Genomic DNA, 24976 nt, shown 5'->3' on the forward strand with positions numbered 1-24976 from the left:
GTTTAATCCTGCCAAAGACGTCTATCTTAGCTCATAGCTGGGAGCAGAATTGGGAGCAAGTCCACACTGTAAGGAGCACCCCAATAACTGATGGGTCAATTTAATCCAAAGGCTTCATGCTGAGTTTTCAATACTTACATCCTGAAGGCCAACGGTTAAATGGAAAGCTCCTCTGATTATTTTACATAGTATTCAAAACTGCAGAATTATTTCAACAAATAAAACACAAACACTTCTTATAAATAGAGCATAATTTAAAATAGCTGTCTAGAAAAGGGCATTTTTGAATATGTATTTCTTGGGGTTAATTCACTTATTTTTGAAGAACAGAAGTGATACTAATTTTTAAAACAATTTTACTCTTTATTCATAAAACAGTACGTTTCTACTACGTAAGTTTCATCCCCTAGGCATGCACAACCACTTGAACTATTTAAACAGTTGAAAACAAAACAAATGAGAAGATAAGGGAAAAAGAGCTCTCCTGGTGACTTACATAGCTTTTGGTTTTCTAACTTGATTGAAGAAAGTTATTAGGGGAATCTGTCCAATTCACACCTTCTGTTCCCTGATCAAATACTTTAGGGTCAGACATATGGTTTACTGATTTTTTGCTCAAGCAAAGAATTAACATCTTTGATAAGGAATTGTAATGGCAATTATAAGGTAATATGGTGTATGGTAATATTATGCTGCCAGAGGAAACATGTGAATATGATTAAATTCAAGCCCAGTACTGGGTAGCTCTAGATTATTAAAGATAATTTTATCCATTCAAGTCCCCTCTGTTAAGCTGCACATTGACACATATTTGTTCCCTGTCTTGTTAAATAAATAGAGAAACCAAATTAGAGGAAGTCCTGCAGATTTCTGAGAATTTAATTATACCCTTAAATTGCAATACCAATGATATATATGATTAGATTTCTGTACTGAGTAATTACCTGAATTAACTTCATTTTACAATGCTTAATTTATTTTGTACTAAGGAAGACTTTTAACTATTTAAAATAAACCAACCTAATTTTGATTTTTTACTTGCTTTAATGTGTTTCAATTCATTAATGTTTCAATAATAAGGAATGAACTCTCTTGACAAACCAAGCATGGAAATTTCCTCATAAGAGAAAAGAAGAAATTAAAATGATTTCCATATTCAAGTCACAGCACGCTGAAGAGAATTTTGAGTTCTTAGGAAAGGCATCTGTTACCTCCAAAGAAGGGCCACTCATTACAGTTTTGTGGAAATATTACAGTAGGGCCTGCCAAGAAGGAATTCAAGGAAATTGGGAATGGCGACATTGTGATCCCAGGTCATTCCCTTGAGCAGAGGTTTCCTTTCCTTATGTGTTCTGCCCTCACTAAGCTCTTTCTGAAATCAAAGGCCACTGATATGCATAACAATCCATGCTAAAATCCAAACATGACACCAACAGCAAACAATTAACACTGTGATCGCATTGTGGTCCCCAAGATATATCTTGAGATACTTCGGAGATAAGCTATATTCTCCATAAATCAATTTACAGAGGGTTTTTATGATTCTTGCTTTTTATAAAATGAAATACACTTCTATAGTATTAAAATCAGTGAAAAAAAGAACTGCAGCACTTACTCCCATACCCCCAAATGTTTGCTCCTTTGCATTTCAAAATTCATATTCATATCTGGATGACAGTTAACCTCCAGTGGCAAAGATAAGAAAATGTGAAAGAAAAATAATACAGATTGTTTCCAGACCTTTCTTGTTTATGGACATTAAAATAACCTCAACACCAATCTATTAAGATGCCACCTGAAAGCACATGGAAGTGGCTTAGAATCCATGCCGCTGAGAAAGTTAGGAAATTCAAAGTGTAACATTAATTGAATCAGATGAATGACTTCTCCAAGCACTGGAGTCACAGGGACTTGAATATAATTTGGGGTACTAGGTAAGTGGTTGAAGAACTTGTTCTTTTTGATGAAGAATACTGACACTGTTTCAGACTTTCAGATGCCAAATTATGAAGATGATTAAGAATGTCAAAACACATACCATTCCCAACAGTGAGAACTCTTCATATCCTACCTAATAAGCCACAACAACAAAAATCCCCTGGCATCCATTTACCCCTTTGTACTTCCAAATATCCAAAGAATCACGCAACCACTCAAATAACAAGAGATCCAGGGGTGTTTCAACCACGGGCAAGAAAAATGCTTAAAGGCAAAATTCCTCAAGCACATGTCACAGTGTGGGAACTGAGAGCCATTCCCTCTGTAAATCCTGTTAAAATCCCTTTTACATGAAGGGATGTGAGGGCTGTGAGGAAAACCACAGCTATCTACAACCGGAGGTGCTATTTTCTCTCTTAGATCACAGTAATTGTTATATCCCCAAATATAACAAACTCTAAAGTCAAGACTTTTCTTGACAGAGAATCATTCTAAGTACAAGTATTAGCCTTAACCACCAAGCCCAGGTTAGCTAATGAAATAAAAATTTCTCAATACCAGAGTGATACTTCAGGGAAAGATTAGAATAAAACAAAAACAACAAAAAAACCCAACAAAACAAACAAATAAAAACTTCTCAATAGAAATTTTCTCTGGCGGCTCCAGCTCAAATATCTCCCCCATAGTTCTGGAGCAGGCAGTGGGTATTGTTCTAGTACAGCTGTCTTTTTAATTCCAGACTCTTTTCCAGAGAGCTGCTTCTTGGTCTATCCCCTGGGTTATTTATTACTTGTGCCCTCCCTATATATAAATCATTCTAATTGCTTCTGTTTAAGAAGATTCAATGATACACTGTGGTCCTGTGTTCAATAAAGAGCACACCTAGAATACTGTTTGCTCTAAGAGAGAGGCCTACGGTGGGCCATGGAAATGCACATTCTACCCAGTACTCAGGGGGTTTCAACTCTGTGCAGCCCAACCCTATTGCATAAGCAGAGTCAGCTCCATTGAAGCTAGTATTCTGTTGGGCTCCCTCTTCTACAGAATCCCTTGACTGGGTTCTGCTGGGAGTAGGAAAAAAGCCAAGAGGGAAGAAGACAGGACACCAGTAGGCAGGGCCGTTTCAAGTAGTGTTGGTTAGGCTGGGATCATGGGATAGGAACAGGTTTTTAGGCAGGGTTTGGAATATCAGAGTAACAGTATCTACCACCACAGTCAAACTTGGTGACCAAGATGGAATTTCCTGATCCAAAATGTTGCCATGAAATATGGCTGCTGCTTCATGAGTCTTACGGAGTCTCAACAAGTGGGGACAGGAGGTGTGGGGAAGGACAGAACGAGATGGAATAAACTACTAATCCATCTCAAGCATGAACCTATACTATGCCTGTTTCTGTATTCTCTTCATTTTGTTGGGCTTTTCTAGGTGATTTTTCTGCTAACTTCAACACTTTAGGGAATATACTTGGTTTTCCTTATTACTTAGGGGAGGTGCTATTTCAAAGGACCACCCCATGTTGAACAGAAAAAAAAGATGTATTGAATGAATAGACCTTGAATATTGTTTCTTTCCTATTTTAGAATGAAATTCGGTTATTGGAAATTTTTAGCAGGTGTCCATCCAAAATAAGTCATTGCTATAATTCACTATGTGACATTTCAGCAAGCCCACTGGAGACAGTGGGTGACATTGTAAAGGGAAGGCTCTGTCTTGAAATTTGAACTGCCTGTGAAGCCTTCCAACTGGGAAACTGGAAACTGGTCACTGAGTTCCCATTAGGTTCTAGTCTGCCCCAAACCAAAATCCTGGAGGTGGGCGCAAGAGCAGGGACTGGGCCATGCTTGAGCTACAGGCAACAACGAGCCTCTCTGATGTCTTCCCTAAAGTTGGGCAGAATCGCCCATCAACTTCAACAATTATAAGGGTAACACCTTCGTGGATGCCATGGCTACCATACAGTAGAACTCGGGAAGAGAGTGGCCCATACACCAAACCCAAGCGTTTTACAAGTTTGAGGGAGTCCGAGGGGATGCATGTGCACATCTGGCCCCAACTGGTGAGCTGGAGGCCATGGCAGCCAGGTTGGACGAAGCACCAGGGAGCGTTCTATTAGTCCAGTGGTTCTCAAACTCAAGCATGTTTCAGAATCACCCAAAGGTAGTTACTCAGCATGGGGCAGGGCCCAATAACCACATTTCTAGCACATTTCCAGACAGCCAAGCTGGTCCAGGACCACACGCTAAGAACCACCAGCCTGTTGCTCCACTGCCCTCCTACTCAGGCTGAGGAGCAGGAGGATGGATTGTATCCCTGGAGGTGAGTGGCACTGTCTTTGCATGGTCCATTGTGTGCTCTGCACAGTGATGTGCCAAGAAGGGGCTCATGATCAGTTTCTTCATACAGTCCTTGCACAGTCTCCTCCCTGACAAGGGTGATGGCTCTTTGTCATTATACTAATTCTCTGAAGACAGTCATAAAATATAATGATAAAGAAGCAACGCTGTTAGAACAAGCATATAGCCTCCTGGTTTGAAATGCTTTGAAAACAAACCATAGCCATAACACAGATAACACACTTCCTATGTAATCATTCTAATTAATTCCTCTAAAATCCCGGCATCTATACACGCAGCTCTCTTGTCACAGGTCTGGCCACTATGTCCTCAACTCCAACGGTACAATCCTCTTTGGTGTTAATGGACTCTTCCGTATTTCTTTCTTTTCTTGGTTGGGCTGTTCTGAATTGTAGATAATCTTTCAGTGTTTGTGGCTGAGCCGGTTTGCTGTGCCTGCCCTGGGTTATTTTTCATAAGATGTCTGGAGGAGAGACTTTCCAAAACATGCAACTCTTCCTTAGACGTGGTGTTTGCCAAATTTTGTTTCAAAAGTAACCCTGGATCTGACAACTCTGAAGCTGGCAAAACCCTGACAGCTTTGCTTTTTTCCACTATTATTTCTCTTGGGACTAATCGATCACTTCCAAGAGAAACTCTCTTGCGGTGGTCGAAGTCTTCCGCAGAGCTGCAGTTCCTGCGTTTCTGTTGGGTTTTGGCCACTCGTGGACTTTGTTTTGGACCTGGTGATGCTGACTCACAGCTACAGACAGGGCTCCCACTTAGAAGCCCTGTCTTTAACCGCTCCCCAGGATGAGGTTTTTGCTGGCCACTAGTGACTTCTGGCTGGGTCTGATTAACTTTTTCCAGCTTTTGAACAGGAAGCCCCCAGTGGCTCTCAGCTGCCTTTATGTAATCCTTTGCTAGTCCCGTGGATTCTGATGCGGGACTGGAGGAAGCCTGACCATCATTCCTCCTCCTTGCTATCTCTGCAATCACTGAGTTACTAGATGTTTCCACAGTGTCTCTTCTGGTCTGTGATTTGCTCGTGATGCTGCTTTTTGTTTCAGTTCTTTTCACACTGAAACAAACAAAAATGATTTTATGGTTTGTGAAGCTGTCACGGCACAGTTTCCTCCAAATTCCCTCTACCACATTTCCTACACCTGGAAAAGGAGGCAGGCACTACCTGCCTTCTTGCCTCCCCAGCAAATCTGGAAACACCCCCCACAACAAGTGTATGTTTAAATGCAGATGGAATCAAGCAAAAACCTTCACATTTTCCATTATACTAGGATATACCTGCTTATCAATCATTGGGTTAAAAATGGATTTATGATGGTGTTCCCATTTTAACTAAGGCAAACAGGTATTCATTTCCGATGTTAAGGGTCAGTACTGCTTATATGCTGACTTTTTTTTTTTTTTTTTCCAGGAGTAGACTCAGGTTCTGTGAACACAAATGTACACATACACACAATTTCTACTTGTGAGTAAAGAATAATCTCCTGGAATTTCTCTCAGGCTATTTCAAGGTATTACCCAAATACAACCACCACTTAGCTGGTGTCATGTTTGTTGATCAAACTTGATCAACAAATGGGAGTAGGACTTAGTTAATATAATTTGAAATGTCCTGGAAGAAATTCCAGATAGCCAGCATGAAAGGCAATAAAATGCAATCGTGGAAGACAAAAGAGTGTCGATATAGCTGTATATAAGCCCCTTGCTTCTAACGGCATGCACAACAGACAATGTAACTTCACTCTGATGATAAAATGAACTTTGAGGGGCGGGATAGAAGTTGCACAGGGAGAATTAGAGACTACAGATCTTAACTTCAGCATATATTTACAGGTCTGTGAATGGCAAGAAATTTCCTCAACCACCAAAACATTGAAAGCTGAAATATTTATTTTGGCTAGCTTCAGCGTGAAAACAAATACATATAATACTCATGTTCTTACTGTTGACACCAGGAGTATGAGGATTATTGTAATTATATTAAAGTCGGAACAAGGATCTTAGGAAAGGAATGTATTTTTTAGATCTGTCTGTAGTCCCTCTGAAAGTGGTATGAAACACACCACCAACAGGTGCTTTTCATCTTCAAAGAACGTGTCATTAATTACTCCTTGCAACACACCTGTGAAGCAAGGACTCTATCCCTATTGTCCAGAAAGCAAGAGAGTCAGGAGGGAGGGGAGAGCAAGTACATGATGGAGGGGAGTTTGTGCTTCAGTTCCAGGCACTCTGTTTAATTCTGGACTTCATGTTATCTATCCATACATAGAGGCAGTCACAAATGAGAAAAAGGAAACACATTGCACCTACATTTCTTTCAGAGCATTTCTCCGGAGCTTTGCACTGGGAGGAAGTGAACTCTCTGCACACTCAGCAAAGTAATCAGACACTCCATGGAGAACTCTTTCTGTCTACTCCAAAAGATAACAAAGGTTCAACCAGAAATCTATTAGCTGAACATGAGAGAAAACAGTTACACTCTGAATGCCCAATGAACACATTTATTTTTGTAAAGACTGAATGAAACTGCTCAGTGGTAAGCTATTTTAACCTTTTTTACCTAGAACTTTATGGTTAATTGTAACTTCTTTTGGACTCCCAGTCTACATTTCAAACATTAATATGTGCCATAAACATACAAAACTGTAAGGCAAAGAATGCTGATTCCAAACCATCTGGGAAGTCTTGGCCAATATCTGGTAACTGTGAGGCCCAGGCTGTGACAAAAGCCCCAGAATCCTACTGTGTGGGGCAGCGTGCCTGTGAGCTCCGTTCTTCCAGCAAGACCTGGTGACACAGTGGTCTACACCCTTACCATCCTAAGAATTCCCCATATTTTCTCTATCTGCAAAAATAAAGAATATTTTGTGGCCGGGCGCGTTGGCTCACGCCTGTTATCCCAGCACTTTGGGAGGCTGAGGTGGGCGGATCACGAGGTCAGGAGATCGAGACCATCCTGGCTAACATGGTGAAACCCCGTCTCTACTAAAAATACAAAAAAAAAAAATTATCCAGGCGTGATGGTGGGCACCTGTACTCCCAGCTACTCAGGAGGCTGAGGCAGGAGAATGGCATGAACCCAGGAGGCGGAGCTTGCAGTGAGCTGAGATGGCGCCACTGAACTCCAGCCTGGGTAACAGGGTGAGACTCCGTCTAAAAAAAAAAAAAAAAAAAAAGTTGTAACACCCAAGACCGTAGCAATAGTCAAATATTTTAATATTGGTATTTTGAAAACTGGAGTTTGTGATTCTTGGCTACTAAAAAATTCGGGACTTTTTTCCTTATACTAACCACCACTCTGGTTTTATATAATTCATAGATTATCTGCCTATCTAGCCTTTTGTGTTCCCATGGAAGCATCATAAGGAAGTAATTATAAAATGTAAAAGCCTACCTACCTTGCCAACATTAACCCATTTCATAGTTTTGGAATCTCTTCTCCTTTTGGTTATCGAGTACATAATCCAGACGAGTATTAACTCCTCTCATTTTCTGAGACACTAAGTATTCTTCCCCATCAAATTCCAATAAAATGTTGCTACCACCAGAAACAGCTTTAGTAAACTGTCATTAGGTCCTTGCTTTAGAACGACACTGGAATTAGCAGTGACAGCCCCAGAGCACCTGGTGGGTGGCAGCCATGAGTACCACGCCTGGTTACCCTACAGGCTGAGGGGATGTGCTTTGCCTAATCACTGCCCTGCACCACTGAGGATGGGCTCTCCATGCTCTTCAGTTGTGCCTATCCATCTCAGACCTGGGCCAGTGTCATTCAAAGTCATATCTGGTTATAACCCAAGTGAGTTTTAAGCTAGTGAACAGAATATTCTATGTTTTATTGGATTATACTCCCTTTTTTTTGGTTTGTTTTCTAAGACTTACTAGTTGGCCAAAATGAGTGACATCTTAAAATTCAAATGAGAGAGAGAGAGAGAGAGAGAGAGAGAGGAATCGAGATTTATGTGTGAAACACTTCTAAACATGCCCTATAAGTACAGTAGAATCTCCCCTTACAACCACACCCTGTAAGTGCTGTATTTTCAGAGCTGAACAATTAACATAAGGAGCATGAGTCAGGCTTTGAACAACTCTGTGGGAACCAGAAAGCCTTTTGCTATTAGGAATGATGTAAATTCCCCAAGGCTGGAAGAAATCCACAATGCAAGGCAGACAGGGTCATAAATAACAACAATGAATACTGCATATGCCACATAAAGTATTATGCTGCGATAGTGACACTCTCTTCAAATCTCGTATTAAATTCAATCACTGCCTTTATTTATTTATTTTATAAATTCAGTTTAAAGAGCACTATGCATTTCCTTTGGGAACTTCAAAAACTCCTTTAAGAAGCAGAGCAGTCGGCTCTCATCCCAAATTCCTCTGACAACAATGAGGGAAAATGTCCTTGGAAGAAACGGGACAACAGAAAAGGTGACAGAGTGACAGGAGGAAATGTCCTGTTCAAAAAGTGTAAAATCTGTGACTTAGTTTTCATTTAAAAAAAAAAAAAAAAAAAAAAAGAAAGAAAAAAGAGAAGAAAAGAAAAGAAAAAGAAAGAGAAAGGCAAGGCGGGGTCTCCTGCTTACAAATTAAAACCACATTTGGCAATTTGTTGAAGGAGGCATATTTACATTTGTATGAAGACTGGGTGGGCAGGAAAAAAAAGATTAGACTCCCTCTTCAGCCCCTGAGCTGTCAGGTCTCATTAGAAATCTCTTACTCTAACATTTCTAGGGTCAATTCACTCCCCTTTGTCTCTAAATCAAAGCCTCCAGTGCCACTCTCCCCTGCCCCCAAACAAGTATTCCTTAGGAAGCAGCTATCACCTGGGAACAGGATTTCCTAAAGGGAGTCGTCCTGATTACTAATGGCTTCTCACATCTGGCATCAAAATGCAATCTGAGGCTTATCCGGAGGCACAACGCCAAGATACAGATATATAATGTGTGCTAAGAGGGGTTGCAAGTGCCTTCTGGGCTTACGGGACGACCCTACTACTTTTCAGATTCTGCCATGAATAATGATCCCATCAGCTCTTGTAAAGAATGAAGATAAACCCAACATACTCAAAGAGGCTACCAAAGAGTTGGCCATCCAAAGTCCAGAATGAGGACATTCTGAGTCCCCATGGACTCAGATATTCCACAAATATCATTCCTTGGTATACTCCTTCCCAGCCATCTGCCTCATCCCCACTCTACCTCCTATTTTGTTTTACTTTTAGGTTACACTTTGAAGAGTTTTGATTCAAAAGTTTCTCTCTATAAAGAATGTCAGTACATAGTTCCAGGGCAAAACCAAACAGAAATAGGGCAAAGCCCTGGCCTCTAGGGAGATACCCTCCTTCAAACAACCTAAGCAGCCTACGCAGGCCACAGGGCAAGGGATCAGGACTTTTCTCCATCTTTGGGGGTATTCTGGAGACCACCACCCCAAGGATGAAGACAGTCAATACTCACGTCCCAGTACAGAACCAAGGGGAAGGCTGAACAGATGAATGTTTGAGTATGATGATGGGTGATATTACCGTATTCCTGTATGGGCTGACCTGGGAAACACATTTTAAATTCCAGGATAGAAAGGACTGCAAAGAGAGTCCTCACCAGGATGAGCTAGGTGACTAAGATATCCTTCTTGCCTCTAATCAAAGAACAGGCTGATTTGAGATGCAGTTAGAAATACTGGGCTGGGTGCAGTGGTTCACGCTTGTAATCCCAGCACTTTGGAAGGCCAAGGTGGGAGGATAGCTTGAGCTCAGGAGTTCAAGCCAAGGCAACATAGTGAGACCTCATCTCTACAAAAAATTAGCCAGGCGTGGTGGTGCGCACTTAGAGTCCCAGCTACTCAGCAGGCTGAGGTGGGACGATCACTTGAGCCCAGGAGGTCAAGGCTGCAGTAAGCCATGACTGTGGCACTGCATTCCAGCCTAGGTGACAGAGTAAGACTTTGTCTTAAAAAAAAAAAAAAAAAGAAGGAAAAAGAAAAAAGAAATACTGGGCAATGTTTAAGTCCCAAAAGTACATTGAAACTGTGGATAAACCAAGGAGCCACCCCACAGTGACTCACTGAAAACTGGTTTTGAACAGAACACTGTTGGATTAATGGGAGATAGGGAGAGAAGTTGGCCTAAAATGGCAGAGAAAACACCTGCTCTTGAACTTCCAACCTCCTCATGCAGTCTATAAAGCATAGGAGGGGCTCCCGCAGGCCAGTGGGAAGACTGGCTGCATCAGAGGCATAGAACGAGTCTTTTGAAAATGGAGATTCCCAAGACCCCTCCCTGGAAGCTCTGATTCACGAGATCTGGGGTGCGGCAAGGGCATCTACATTTAGGTTCCAAGGTGAGTCAAAAACTGCCGATATACATAACACAACACTCAGCAAGGCAGAGCAACAGATAAATACAAACTGGTACAATGAGACAGTCTTTGGCAAAGTGTGGTCTGTTTATCCCATGCATCAAAATCATGTGGGGAGTGTGTTAAAAAATGTTCTAAGTTCCACCCCAGAATTTGGATCTCTAGGAAGCAGCGTCAGGGCATGTATATTTTGGGCAAGCTCCTCGGTGATTCTGATACTCAGCAGAATTACTGAACTTCTGCCCTAAGGGCACACAGAATTGATAACTGAGCAGAATCCCACAGAATAATCCAATCAGGCAATACTGAACTCTGTACCTGGCAATGCTTGAAGCCCTTGAGGGAAAGGACCTTGCTTTCACAGAGCCCCTATCTCCATGGAGAAGACAACAAACAAACAAATAAACATGTGTCAGGTGGTGATGATGTTATGAGGAGAAATAAACATCCAAAGGGCCATGGGGTGCTATTTTAGATATGGCAGTCAGGGAAGGCCGTGGTAGGTAACAAGGTGGGCTTTACACTGAGACCTGAGTGAAGGACAAGCCACAGGAAAGAGCATTTTGGGCAGGGGGAAGAGGGAACACCAAGGCTCTGAGGACAGAGTATGCCTGGATGGTACAGAAACTGGAGAGTAAATCAGGGGAAGAGGTCAGGAAGCTGGAAAGAGGGGTGTGTGTGTGTACTGGTGGTGAAAAGGCAGATCTTGTGTGACTTTTGTAAGGATGGCATGTTTTATTGTGAGGAAGATGATATGCCCATGGAAGCTTCCTAGAAGAAAAGGGGCTTGACATTTTAAAAGGAATACCTTGGGCGTTGTAGAGGTACATGGTTACGAGGAGGAAGACTAGTGATGAGGCCTCGGCAATGACTGATTCATTCAGAGGTGATGGGTCCTGGAGAAGAGCCTGCTTCTTGGGGAGCAGTGGTTAGACTGGAAATATAATTTGATGGGAGACCCAACAAAATGTGCTGATGGACTGGATATAGAGTGGGAGAAAGAAAAGTCATTGGTGACTCCACAATCTTTGGTTTAAATAACTGGATGAAGGAAGTTGGCCTTTACCAATGCGGAAAACATAGTAAATTTAGGGTCAGGCTTGGGGAATAAGACCAAGAAATCAGTTTTAGGCGTTGCTATGGTATGACTCTGTCCCCTTCAAAATTCAGGTGCTGCCAATGTGATGGTATTAAGAGGTGGGGCCTTGAAGATGTAATTAGGCCATGAGGGCTCCACCCTCATGAATGGGATTAGGTGTCTTTATAAAAGGGCTTGAAGGAAGGAGCTGGAACTATTGTCCTTCTACCTTGTGGGGACACTGCTCCTCCTTTCCGGAGCATACAGCAATGAGACATCATCTTGGAGGCAGAGACTAGCCCCTCACCAGACCCCAACCTGCTGGTGACTCGATCCTAGACTTCCCAGCCTTGAGAATAATAAAAAATTTCTGTTCTTTATAAGTTACCAGTCTCGGGCATTGTGTTACAGCAACACTGATGGACTAAGATAGTGTAAGAGTCCTCCTGGATATCTAAATGGAGGTGCTGAGCAGGCAGGTAAGATACAGGTTTCCGGCAGAGGGAGGTCTGAGCTGCAGACACAAAGTCCTCAGAGTCAGTCGGATTTTGGAAATGATTTTGGATGAGTAAAAGAAGTTGAGAACATGAGGAGGATTCAGGAAAATAGACTATGAGGGAAGCACCAGTGAGGAGGAGAAAAATCAAGACAGCATAATGCTCCTGGAGGCAAGAGAGAGTGACATGGAGGCAAGAGAGAGTGACACGGAAGTGAAGAACAAAATGCCAATGAAAGTGACAACTGTTTGGAACACTGCCGACTGGTTATGAGTGAAAACTAATCACTGGAAGGAAGGTGACTTTGACATAAGCTGTTTTTGGTGAAGTGCTGGGATCCAAGCCTACCTGAGATGGGGTCAAGGGAGAAGTGCAAGTGGCTGCATTGGCACTTCTCCAGTATGGAGACAGACTGGAGACCAGAACTCCCGAGGAGAAACAGAATGTGAACTGTACAAGCAACTTGAAATTTTCTACAGACCCATTAAAAAAGTAAAAGGACACTTTTAAAGGTGAAATTACATTTCAATAATATATATTTAACATAATATAAAATATTATAATAAGTAATCAATGTAAAAAAATATTCAGATGTTTTATATACTAAGTGTGTGAAGTCTGGTGTGCACGTTATACTTAGATTACATTATTTCTGACTTGTCATATTTTAAATACTCCATAGTCAAATGTAGCCAGTGGCTACAAGTACTGGCCAGCACAGGTCTAGACAACACCACTTTGGAAGAATTTTGCAGTAAGGGGGAGCAGAGAAAAGGGGGCACCCACCACTGTCATCCTCAATACAGCTTGGTGAGGCAGATATTAATACCACGCCCCAGGGTCAGATGCTGCTGGCTAGAAACTGGTGTGACATGGACACACAGCATGGGATGGTAACACCACTACCCATCTGACAAACATGACCTATGTTGGGAATGACTTGCAGCCAGCTCTCCAGCAACTGGCTGAAGGCTCTAAGACAATAATATTAGTTGAGGTTGGAGTTTATGGGGGCAGATCTTCGGGGCCATGGCATTAGGCTACTGTCACTCCAAGAGTTCTTGGGGTGCACCAGCCAATCCTGGCTCATCCTGACCACATGGCCCACCCCGTATGATCCTCCTGGTACCTTTCATAGCCGTACTGGAAGCATATGGCAGAAGCCATCCCACCAAACTCTTGTTTTTAGGATTGTAAAACATCATGTGGAGGCAATAACGGGATGAAAAAAGGCTATTCAATGTCATTAAAATTGTTCTCAAGGTAGGACTTCATGAATTCTCAGTCTTCATCTTTTGAGAGTTGGACCTGTTTTTCCCATGGTTATGTACAGGAGTTTCTTCTGATTCTGTTACATTTAACCCCAAATGAAAATAATTAATGGCCGGGTGCGGTGGCTCATGCCAGTAATCCCAGCACTTTGGGAGGCCGATGAGGGTGGATCACCTGAGGTCAGGAGTTCGAGACCAGCCTGACTAACACGGTGAAACTCCGCCGCTACTAAAAACACGAAAATTAGCTGGGAGTGGAGGGGCATGCCTATGATCCCAGCTACTCGGGAGGCAGGAGAATCGCTTGAACCTGGGAGACGGAGGTTGTGGTGAGCCGAGATCACACCACTGCACTCCAGCATGGGCAACAAGAGCGAAACGCCATCTCAATAATAATAATTAATAACCCAACCAAAAGATTTTAAAAGTAGGCAATTCACAGTAGAAGATTAGAAAACATACTCTGAGGGCATATTCAAAATGTTACTGCTTTTCCATTCCTCCTAATCACATCTGCTGAGAATGATACACTCAGAGTTGATCGAATCAGGCAGAGGCTCCAGGCACACGAGTCCCAGCACAGAGGTGAGAGGGAGTGGAGTCTAAGGTCTCATGTTCATTGTTGACTTGTCCCAGAGCCAGCTTCTCAACCCCTTGATGGTTGGTTTCTCATCTACCTTTCAGGATTGTTTGGGAAATTTAAATGCTGTGAGGTGTATGAAGTAACTCTGGAAACTGGAGAGTGCTGAACGCATTTTCAAAGCTGATGCCTTCACAAACCATATGGGGCTGGAGAGAAGGCAAGAATGCCTTGTATTTGTGAAGAAATCATGTGATTCTCAAAGTCCTTTCTCCAACATCTCATCTGGGCCCCAAGGAGTATTCATCAGGGCAGGTATTGTCACTATGTGATGGATGAGAAGAATGAGACCCACAAAAACTGAGGCCATGCATATAATCAGGGGCAGAAATGAGTCTAGGAAGCCTGCTCTCTGTGCAGTAGTACTGTCTTCACTTTGCCCAATGGCTGCAGTATCATTTGCCATCATAGTTAGATATGGACTTACAGAAAGAGAAGAGGACTTTGGCTCTAGTCACCTCTTGGTCACTACCTGACTGTGATATTTGGACAGCTGACATATTCTCTGAGCACCAGTTTCTTCATCTATAAAAAGAGAGATGATAATAATGCCTCTATAGTGGATACTCATTCAGTTCCTGGAAGCAACGCTCAGATTTTGTTCTGGAAAATCACATCTTCAACCTTCATACATATTCATGCATTTCGAGAGATCTTGTTTCCATACCTGACTCCAGAAATGAGCCTATGGCTCAGGCCAATCAAACTACTGAATTCACAAGCCTCAAACAGATGCATCAGCCACAGCTGTCCTGGCAAGAGGCCTCACCTCCTCCCACTGGAAGGAAACAGACCTGAGACTGCGGGATCAACCACCACCCATCAGCGGAGAGTGAAGCCAACACAGTGGAATCTGGAGCCAAAGATGGTGAGAAATGGAGACTTAATGATATTCTTTGTGTCTCTGATCAAGTTGTACCTAAAGTCTGGACTTCTCAGGGGCATGAGACAAAAACCTTCCCTTTTTTTGCTAAGCCGCTTTGAGTTGGCCTTTCGGTCTCTTGAAAATGAAAAGGTTCAAGACTGATACAATCTCTTCTCAGGTTTGTTGCACTGAATAGGTTATTGTATGTGTCAGCCCTCTGCAAATAATTAAAACCTTTTGCCAACAATAAAAGCAAATTAAAAGTATAATATATTATCAGCTTATTTGGGGGGCATATAACAGTGTCAAAGTTTGAAACTAGAACTATTTTAATTTATAACGAGGCAAAAAGAAACGTTACAACCATACTTTAGTGGACACCACATGATTTTCAGGAGCATCGGCAATGTGAAATGTGACACATACGAAAGGCTCAGTTAGTTATAGAAAAGCACCTCAAACAGAGCATGAATGACAATGACCACAATCTCAGACCATGAGGCAACATGGCCACACAGAAGCCACCTGTCTTTAAAATGAGGGAGAAGTCTCTCTTTCCTAAATTTCACTTATAATACTTTTAAAGTTTTTTGATAATAACGAAATAAAAAGGGCAAAACAGGTGGGACAGTCACAATGAACAATTAAAAGAAAGGATGGAAACACACAAGTATGTGTGTATTGACTCAAGGGAACTGAAGCAAACAGGAGGTGAAATGAAAAATGGCATTGTATGAATTCCACTGGGACTGAAGTGGAATTTGTTTTTCTCTAAATATGACAATGATGATGGACATTTGTTCTGAGACCAAAGGCAAAACACTTGGCACAGGGGCTGGCACCTGGTACGTGAGTCCGCATGAGATGTGCACGAAGCAGACATGACCTTCCCCATTTCAGACTTGAGGAAATTGATGCTCTGGGTGGCCAAGCCATCTGCCCAGTTCCCACAGTGAGGGGCAAGCCTTCATTCCACACGTGTCTGGCCCTGAGTCTGTCCTCTGAGGACTTCACTTCTCTGCCTTCCCATGAAAAGGGCGGGTCTCTAAGGGGAAGTAGAGCCAGGGCTGCTGATAATGCTGCCACTTGGGTTAGTAGTGAATACTCTCATTTTCTCTTTAAAATCATTTTTTAAAAGTTTTCTTTTCTTCTGAATTGATGCCAATGAAGCTCTTGGGTAGACTTGGGGAAGCACCCATAAGTGGTTGCAAACAGTATCACCCTAAACATGAAATCGGTAAAAATAATCAAGGAAGTTATTTTGCAGGAAGTATACATTTCACAGGGATTTTCCAGTTTACATTCACCTGCCCTCAAGAACCTAAAAATATATCCTGACCAACCTTAGACTCTATACTCGAGTCTCTGGTGCCAAACAAGTGACAAACTTGGTGACAAACTTGGACATTTTGAAGAATTTATGGTTTTGGGCCAACACTTGACATTGTGAGGCTTATCAACTGTTCTGAGAATTGGATGGAAGCTATTTAACTTTGACCAGAAGAAAAAATAAAAATACACTTTTTTTTTAAATTTTAAGGAATTCATGAATCATAGGCTAGTAACCCCAGTTTAAAAGCAGAAGGGAAACATCTGTAAAAAATAGAGAAAACATAATAGGAATTACCCCAGGCAGAGTTGGGCCACTTTAGGAGGTCTTCTTGTTAAAAAAAAATGCCTTCTCTGACAAAGGCCTGCGGTTGAAAAGTGCCAACACCTGAGGGAAGGCAGACAGCCCTCTTTCGGGATGATGAAAGAAGGATAATGTCTTTCCTAACATCTCACCTGACTGAGCACATGGGCCTGAACAGGGATGTGGTGGAGAGAGGTGGGTAAACATGAAGTCCAGCTGCATAGGGAGTAGGGCTAACCAAAAGGGAGCCCACAGTAGTCCTGGGCACTGATGGGAAAAGGGCTTAAGAGCTAGAGAGAACACACCACAGATGATTGTCTCATTTCAAAATCCTGCTCTGAGCTGGCCTTCTGCCCAGGGATGTGGAAGGAATAGCTCTTGCCATTTCCCTGGGACACAGATACTAAGGCCTCCTCTTTCCAAGACTCAGAGCTCATGATAGTAACAGCTTTTGTGAACTAGTCTGGGAACCTCATCCCCAGTTATGACACTGTTTCCTTGGGAAAATGAGTACTGAATTCTAAATCATCTGCTTACTAATGAACTCTCTGTGCTATCACTGTGGGTGTTCTGATGAAGATGTGCTTTTAGGAATTCAAGTCTGAGAAGTCTGCTGTCTCTTGATTCCTATGTACTTGAGAGAGGTGACTGGGTCCTTCCTCCAAAGCCGTATCTCAATGTGAGTCTGCAGCTAATGGAAATTGAAGGTGTTTAGCTGGGTGGTCGCTGCTGCTCCGCCTCCTCCTATTCTTCCTCCTCTGGATGTTGGTTAACAGAGCTCCCACTGAAGGTCATAAGTTTTTGCCTTTAGTGTGTCTCTTTCCCCACCACTGACTGGCTGGCTAAATGGGGGTTTATCACTTAACTCTTTGGTACTTCAGTTTTTATAGCTGCAAAATAAAGTTGAGCTGGCAAGTGGAGAAAATAATTAGGGAGCCGAGTTTCTTGGGAAAATATTAATAATATAAGCACATGGACAGTGTCAGGTGTTTTTCTCCTTTCATGTAGGAAGGAGAAGATTGTATAGCAGTCTGTTAATGAGGTGTTAATTGCATTTAAATGAAGACTTCTTCAGAGAAGAAAGGAAATGATGCTGATAAAAATTAACACTGTATAGTGCCTTAGACTTTCTATGACATTTTAATATTCATTATTTCACTTGCTCTTTAGGAAAACTTGAGAACACTGTACAGAAGGTATCATGTTTACCTTTGCTTAACCAGTTAGGTGATTAGTGCTCCCGCGAAGCCAGATTACTTGTCTAAGGTCATCAGTGAGTAAGGGGAGAGGCAGTGGTCAAAGCCAGCTCTTTACATTTTAACTCAAATCCCTTTTCCAGTTGTTCTATTCCCCACCACATTTTTCCTAATCAAATCTATCATGTAAAGGGATCATCAATGGAGATCATGGGCCTCTGCACACGCAAAGACGCTCTATGAGCAAAAAAACACAAAGGATTGGGGACTAAGATACATCCTATTCCAACTTATCCTATCTAACGATCCTCATTCATTTAACCTATCCTATTCTACTTCAGCAAAGGGCAGGTTCCCTTTCAGGGATGGCAGTGGTGGGAGGAGGCACAAACCATCTTTTTCACAAATACTGCTGGCTAAACATTTGGGAAGATTTCATTATTAAGAAAAGAGAACAAAAATAATTTCATTATTAACAAACGAGAACTCAGGTTACTGTAATATACAAGCAAAAGACAATCTTTTAAAAAATGATCTCACCTGAGAAATATTTTTTTCTTATTTTCTCCATCTTAGTCTAGAAAAACTAACCAACAGAGGACATCTTCACCCCCACTACCAGCATTTTCAGAGAGTCATCCCTCTGCCAGTCCCTATAAGGGCAGGTGGGGATGGCGGCTATCCAAGGACAACAGCCCATCGTAGGCCACTTGCTGGGGGTGTGGCCCTAATCTATTCCCTAGCTATCTGTTGAACATGTTCTGACCCTGAGCCTTTGCCTTAACTGACTGGAAGGGGACAGAGCAGTCAGCCTTGGGAGAGGGCAAGCACCATGAGAGTTCTTTCACACTGAACAATAGTGTGACTTAAGAAAAGTGTTCTATTTAGTGCTTAAATATTGTCTCTTGGCAGTACGTCCCACTAATCTTTCTACTTAGATGATGCTAGTGAGGACTAGCCTTGTGTGGCTGATGCAGGTCAGCAGAACCTTGACGGCTATTTTGGCCACAACTCAAATGAAGCATAAGGCAGAGAACCCAAATATCTTAGCGGCATCAGCGAAATCCAGCTGCTAAGGGGCAAAGGAAAGCCTACTTCCTACAGATGCCTCATTGTCAGGTGTGCACCGACGGTGTGGCAGAGGCAGACAGAGCTTGGCTGTCCCTTAAACCAAAAGACCATAATTAGGATAATATTGGTCACTACACAGAATAAAAAGGACCTCATATCATAAACTAAAATACATTCCATAAAAGTATCAGAAGAAAATATAAGTAAATATTTATCTAAGTTTGAAAAACATAACACCAACATCATCAAAAGCAGAGATCATTACAGAAAACACAATTCTCAGGATAAACAATGTATCCTACCATATAGCACTGACATACAAGTGAAAGGAAAATGATAAACTCACTGAGAGTTACTTTCCTTACTAGATAAGAAGCCTTCATGTAGCAGAGTTTGTCAAATACAAAATCATCAGTAAAAAAAATGGACAGAAACACATAATTGACAAATAGGGTCCTAGTTGAAACACATACACACGGACCTCAGTTTATTAAGTATGATGTATGAAGAGATACCATCCAGATCATTAGCAGAGACTTTGCATTCAGAGTTGTGGCTAATTTTTATTTTCTTTATATATATTTGGATTAAAAACTTTTGTACAATGAATATGTACAATATTGGTCATCAATTATTAGGTAAAATCTAAGTTCATAACATTGTAGAAAATGTGAAATATGAAAACAGCCTCTCTCTACTCAGGGAAATTTCCCTAGTGCTACAGGAATCTCTTGTTAATGTCTTCCATGCAATTCACCACTAGCGTTGTTTAGAAATAAGAAAAACAAAGGCTGGGCCCAGTGGCTCACGCCTGTAATCCCAGCACTTTTAGAGGCCGAGGCGGGCAGATCACAAGGTCAGGAGATCGAGACCATCCTGGCTAACACAGTGAAACCCCGTCTTTACTAAAAACACAAAAAATTAGCCAGGCATGGTCGTGGGCGCCTGTAGTCCTAGCTACTCGGGAGGCTGAGGCAGGAGAATGATGTGAACCGAGGAGGCGGAGCTTGCAGTGGGCCAAGATCGCGCCACTGCACTCCAGCCTGGGCGACAGAGAGAAACTCTGTCTCAAAAAAAAAAAAAAAAAACAGAAATAAGAAAAATAATTTTTTTAACTCTATGATAGATCATGCAAAACCTGGAAAAGTCATCCACTACTTATTTCATTTTCTAAACACAAAAATAGAGAATTATTTTCTTAAATGATCTGATTTATACTTAAGAAAAAGCTCTCTTAGGAAAGTTAAAGGATTCTGTCATGAGGGTACAAACGTCAGTGCACAGTCAAATGTTAAGTAGTTTATTTCTTCTGTTCTAAAAACATAAGGCCTATAATGTTAGCTTATAATTTCTACTTACATCTTTCTTAAGATCAAATATAACTACCCTGGAAGTTTTGCTAATCACAATATTTAAATCTGCAAGAAAATTTCTTCTTTGTGCAAAATTATTTTGTAGTTTTTATTTAGCTACAGTTTTATTTGCTTCCTCCAATAGAAATCCCAGGTGAGAAAAGATTTTTGAGATAATCTGATACCCTCCCCCTTGAATGACAGGAGGGCTATGGCCCACAAAGGGCTGGGTTATGCACAGCTGAGGACTATAACAGCCAAGCTAAAAACAACTCAGCCTTCAGTAGTTTATTATTTTGTATTCAAAAACCAGAAGAAGACTTCTTTACCACTAAACAGTAGTGTGCCTTAAGAGAAGTAGCTGAGTTAGTGCTTCAGTATTGTTTCTTGACAGGATGCCCCAGTAATCCTTAGATGATGCTACAGTGAGGACCCAGCCTTTTGTGGCTGGCCTACATCTGCAGAGTCTTAACAGCTATTTTCACAACTTGACCACAACTCAAAGAGTATAAGGTAGAAAACTCAAATATCTTAATGTAGATATCCACTTGTAGGCAGTAATAGCACTACAGATCATTTTTAATTTCCAAAAGGATCACAGACTTTGAGAGCTTCGGTTTAAACGTAAAAAAAGTAGGTCTGGGGATTTGGGACTTTCCTTCTGAGGAAGAGTAGAAGAGATCCAATGGAACCCTTAAAGATACAGGTGCAGAGTGGAAAAATATTTAGGAAAAATGGAGGCCGTATTTGAATGACATTTTTAGGTCACCAGGATCTCCTTCAGCAGCCTTGATCTGCCAAACTGTAAGCTCCTTGAGGGCCAATGCACTTTCTTACTTTTCTTTGTTTCCCTGGTGCCTACCAGAGTTCCCAGTATAGAGCTGGGACTTAGCAAATTATGTTAAAATGTGATGGTAAAAACAGATGGGAAGGCTGATCTCCAGAGACTAGAAGGAGTGGCTGTAACTAACACACAGTGAAATAGTAGCTTTGTCCTGACCCAGAAATGTCCCAGATATATACAGAGTTCTATGCTTATTTACACAACTTTAACAAAGAAATAATAGAAATAATAAATAATATTAAATTTCCCAAAGGCTCCAGGACTTTACATCTGAGAAAGAAAACAGTTTCCACATAGGCTCTTGGGTTTGTAAATAAGAAAATATTGTTGGAATGGAATGTAGTTGAGCGCAATCAAAATTCACTTTTTGTTCTTCATATTTCTAAGGAAAAAAAGGTGAGGAAAAAACAAACCAAATAAAGGTAAAAACTCTCAAAAAGACTCCCCAGTTCTATATCTAGCAATAGGTCAAAAACGGAGGCTACAAGAGTTTTTAGATTTCTTATGAGAAACTCTAGTAAGAAAAATACAATGACTCATTTCATAATAATGCCCTTTCTTCCCAAAGTACACATCACAGTTCCCACATCCCTAGCACATGGGCACTCTGTGCAGAGCTATTGCAACACAGAGGATCTCCCTGCACCAAAGTCCCTGAGTGGACAAGAGAAACGCCAACAGTGACAGCAGGGACAGACCTCCCTGGTGCTGCGGTGCTTAGGCGCAGCGTGGCTGCATTCGCTCTGCTCCGTAAAGGAGGGGGATTACTCCCTTTGTACTGCCTGATCTGGAACAGCAGTTCTTTTGTGCAACTACCTTTAAGAACTGGGGAGCTAAGTGCAGCTGGCTTCCTTGTCTACAGGTTGAAAGAATCCCTTGACAGAGTAGTTTTGAATAGACGCTCCCAGATTTCCTAACCAATTGTCACTTAGACATTGAGAATCCAAAAAAAAAAAAAAAAATGAAGGAAAGGGAAAGTGTGCTCTCAAGGCTACAGCATGAGTAAGGCACCCAGGCTGTTGCTCAAGTACTAGTTCACTCCCCTGTCACTTCTGTGGCTGCAGAAGGGTGAGTTAAGTCAACAGTTATACAAAAACAACTGAAGTTTACTGCCAAGAAATCTCTCCAATATAGCTACTGCGGGCACCAATTTTCCCAGCCTTGCCCAGTCAGATGTTCTTGAGAATCGCTATCAAGAGAAAATGACATGGCTCCTGCCCTTTGGTGAATATCCATGTAAAGTGATACAAGAATTCAAAGCTTGAAGGAAGTCCAGGGAACACTCACAGGAGCCTGACATCACTGGCTTTGGGCATTTGAAGTATAGAACAAGTGATAAGAATGCCTTCTCTCAGGCAGAAGGCAGTTCTGGAAGGGAAGGGCTGTTTATTGATCCTTAAATAGCTGAGACAGGCAGACTCTGTAGAGGTCAAATATCAATGAGAATTAAACTACAAGACACTTCTGGTGGAAGGATGGTGTAGTTGGCTTGATGGGCCATTTGTGGGAGAGGGACCTTTACTTGACCTGGGTCTTTTATTGCTTCTAGTAACAACAGGCCTGAGGAAGTGGTGGGCTGGAGGCCTGTGAGGAGGGGAGGTGGCAGAGGTGAGCAGGCTAGGCAGAGGGACACACAGAGCTTGTGCCCGGAGATGAAGCTGTTGAGTAGTACCAGGCTGTAGCTGACATATGTGGCTGGGAAAACGTGTATGTGAAGAGACAGAGGTGGAGTAAATGAGCAACTGAAGAGACAGAAACTGACCACAACTAAAGACAATCACTCAAAACAAGGAACGAACCTCGTGATGGAAATGGCATTTTCCTCATAAGTTAATATGGTTAACTCTGGTCATGTTATCGCTGGTTATCAGAACATTTTCAAGATAAAGAAACTGAACTCAGTCATGTAAAAGGCTCAGACTGGTGAGATTTTCAGAATGAAAATTCTCAATGTTTAGGAAGTCCTCCAGATTACAGGATTTATATGACAGCCGCTATAGAAAACTTACATCTGTATAAATACCAAGGCCCCTAAGGGGGATAATATTTCATTTGTATTGAGATGTTTTAATCCCTCCTTAATAATTTAAGATACTAAGTATTAATATTGCATATCAGATAGAAGATCTAATTTCTCCTGTATTTCACTTGAAAGTAATAATACTTTCTGGAACAGTTAATTGTTGTTTTCTTAAACCATAGATCAATTTCTTCCTTGCTCTGAATCAGTTAAGCTATATTATAGTTTAGATGTATGCCCATGGCACTGCCACTTTAGTATTTATTAGTTTACGAAGATAACTCAACATCCTGGACATATTTCAAAGGACAAACTTACTGCTTTTCACCAAATTTGCCTCATTCATTTAATGTGTATTCTTTTTAACTGATGGATGAAGAAGAGGAGATATGAACCACACTGGCTGTTGCAAAGCGTTCCTCTGCACCAAACACAGACATCTAAATTTAAATACAAGTTCTCTGCTCTTTACTTTTCCTGGGTCTCTACTCACCCTTGTAGCCTCTGAAACACTCTTCTTACGTATTTATTTAAGATGAGATAAGAAGCTGGTTTTAGATGATGTGGGCCAAATTTCAGATTTCATATGGATTAAAAAATAATAAACATCAAGGGTAATCTAATATTCCCATAAATTATTTTAGAAGCATAATAATCATGTCATTCTTCATGGCCCGGTTAATGTCTGCTGGTTTTTTTTTTTCTGTTTGTTAAAGATTCAAGTCATATGTCCCTGTTCGTTAAAGATTCAAGTCATACGTTCAAAAATATGGAAAAAAAACTCTGTGTAGAAGTCAGGCAGACTGGACCGTGGCTGCAGCAAACACACACACATGCAACGAGGAGATTCTCAAGTGTACATGTTCAGTTTAAAAGACAAAGCAGTCAGCTGCAATTCTGAGTCAGTTTTCTTTATCTATTTGAAGAGACAACTCCAATAAAACAGAAACAGGCCCTGTTGGAGCTCAAGACTTAGCATGAGAAAAAGGAGACAGAGAAGGAGACAGACAGAGAGAGAGAGAGAGAGAGAGAGAAAGAGAGAGAGAGAGAGAGAGAGAGAAAGAGAAAATGAACCCTATCAGCTGTGAAATAATACACTGGGGAAAGTACTGGTTCTCATGAAAATGTCGGTGAATCACCATGGAATAAAATTAAAAGCCACTGACCCCAATGAAAGCCTCCAGTGGAAACATGTGGATTTTGCTTCATTTCACGTAAAGACTTTTCTTTATTTCATTTAAACACTATCATAAGCACCATCAAAGCTTTTGTGATGTGCTGCTTTCTCATTTACAATTGATATGGAAAAGGTACTGCTGATTAAAATGGTCTTCAGGAAAAGAAGAACAATGCACAAATTAGTTGATATAACCATGTAAAACAGGTAGCGCTCTTCTTGTTCCCTTAACAAGGGTGCTCATCAGCTGAACGACAACAGCAGACAATTCTTTTTTTCTATTTTTTGCAGTAACTCAGCATTTAAGCAGACTTATTTGTAGAATTTTTTCATACTCACCAAACCTTCATTCTGATTTGCTAAAAGATCACGACTGAATGCAAGCTGACTGACACAAACCACAAATCTGTCAGGGAATACATGGAGTTCTGTATAAAATGAAGAAAAACGAGTTTAAAGGCGTCAAAAAACTCTAAACACAGAATGGTTGTCCCAGATTTTTGTTCATTTTAAGTTACTGCAATATGCAGTAACAATAGAAAACACGCATCTCCCCTCTCCTCCCATCCTTTCAGCGTTTGCCAGCAATAGGGCAGGGTGAGCGCAAAGCTCTAGGGAGAGCTGACCAGGCTGCAAATGGGTCCACCTGCGCCCCGGGACCATTACATTGCAGG

General features: G+C 41.5%; 1 protein-coding gene across 6 annotated transcripts in view; it reads right to left on the reverse strand.

Annotated features, from left to right (window-relative positions):
* The window catches only part of SLX4IP (SLX4 interacting protein), a 204223-nt gene that overhangs the window by 7176 nt on the left and 172071 nt on the right, over positions 1 to 24976 (reverse strand). For 2 of the 6 annotated variants that reach the window (XM_065522761.1, XM_005568348.4), the window contains exons 6-8: positions 24642 to 24730; positions 6607 to 6707; positions 343 to 5353 (exon numbers count right to left, since the gene is read on the reverse strand). In XM_065522761.1, coding sequence (XP_065378833.1) covers positions 4633 to 5353; positions 6607 to 6707; positions 24642 to 24730 — 911 coding nt within the window. In that variant the 3' untranslated portion in view covers positions 343 to 4632. Of the gene's footprint in view, positions 1 to 342; positions 5354 to 6606; positions 6750 to 24641; positions 24731 to 24976 lie in introns of those variants that run through there. The other 4 variants (XM_074004774.1, XM_074004772.1, XR_012419160.1 and 1 more) reach the window with 3 other exon arrangements.

The sequence above is a fragment of the Macaca fascicularis genome, chromosome 10 (genome assembly GCF_037993035.2).
Source record: "Macaca fascicularis isolate 582-1 chromosome 10, T2T-MFA8v1.1".
NCBI classification, from domain to species: domain Eukaryota; kingdom Metazoa; phylum Chordata; class Mammalia; order Primates; family Cercopithecidae; genus Macaca; species Macaca fascicularis.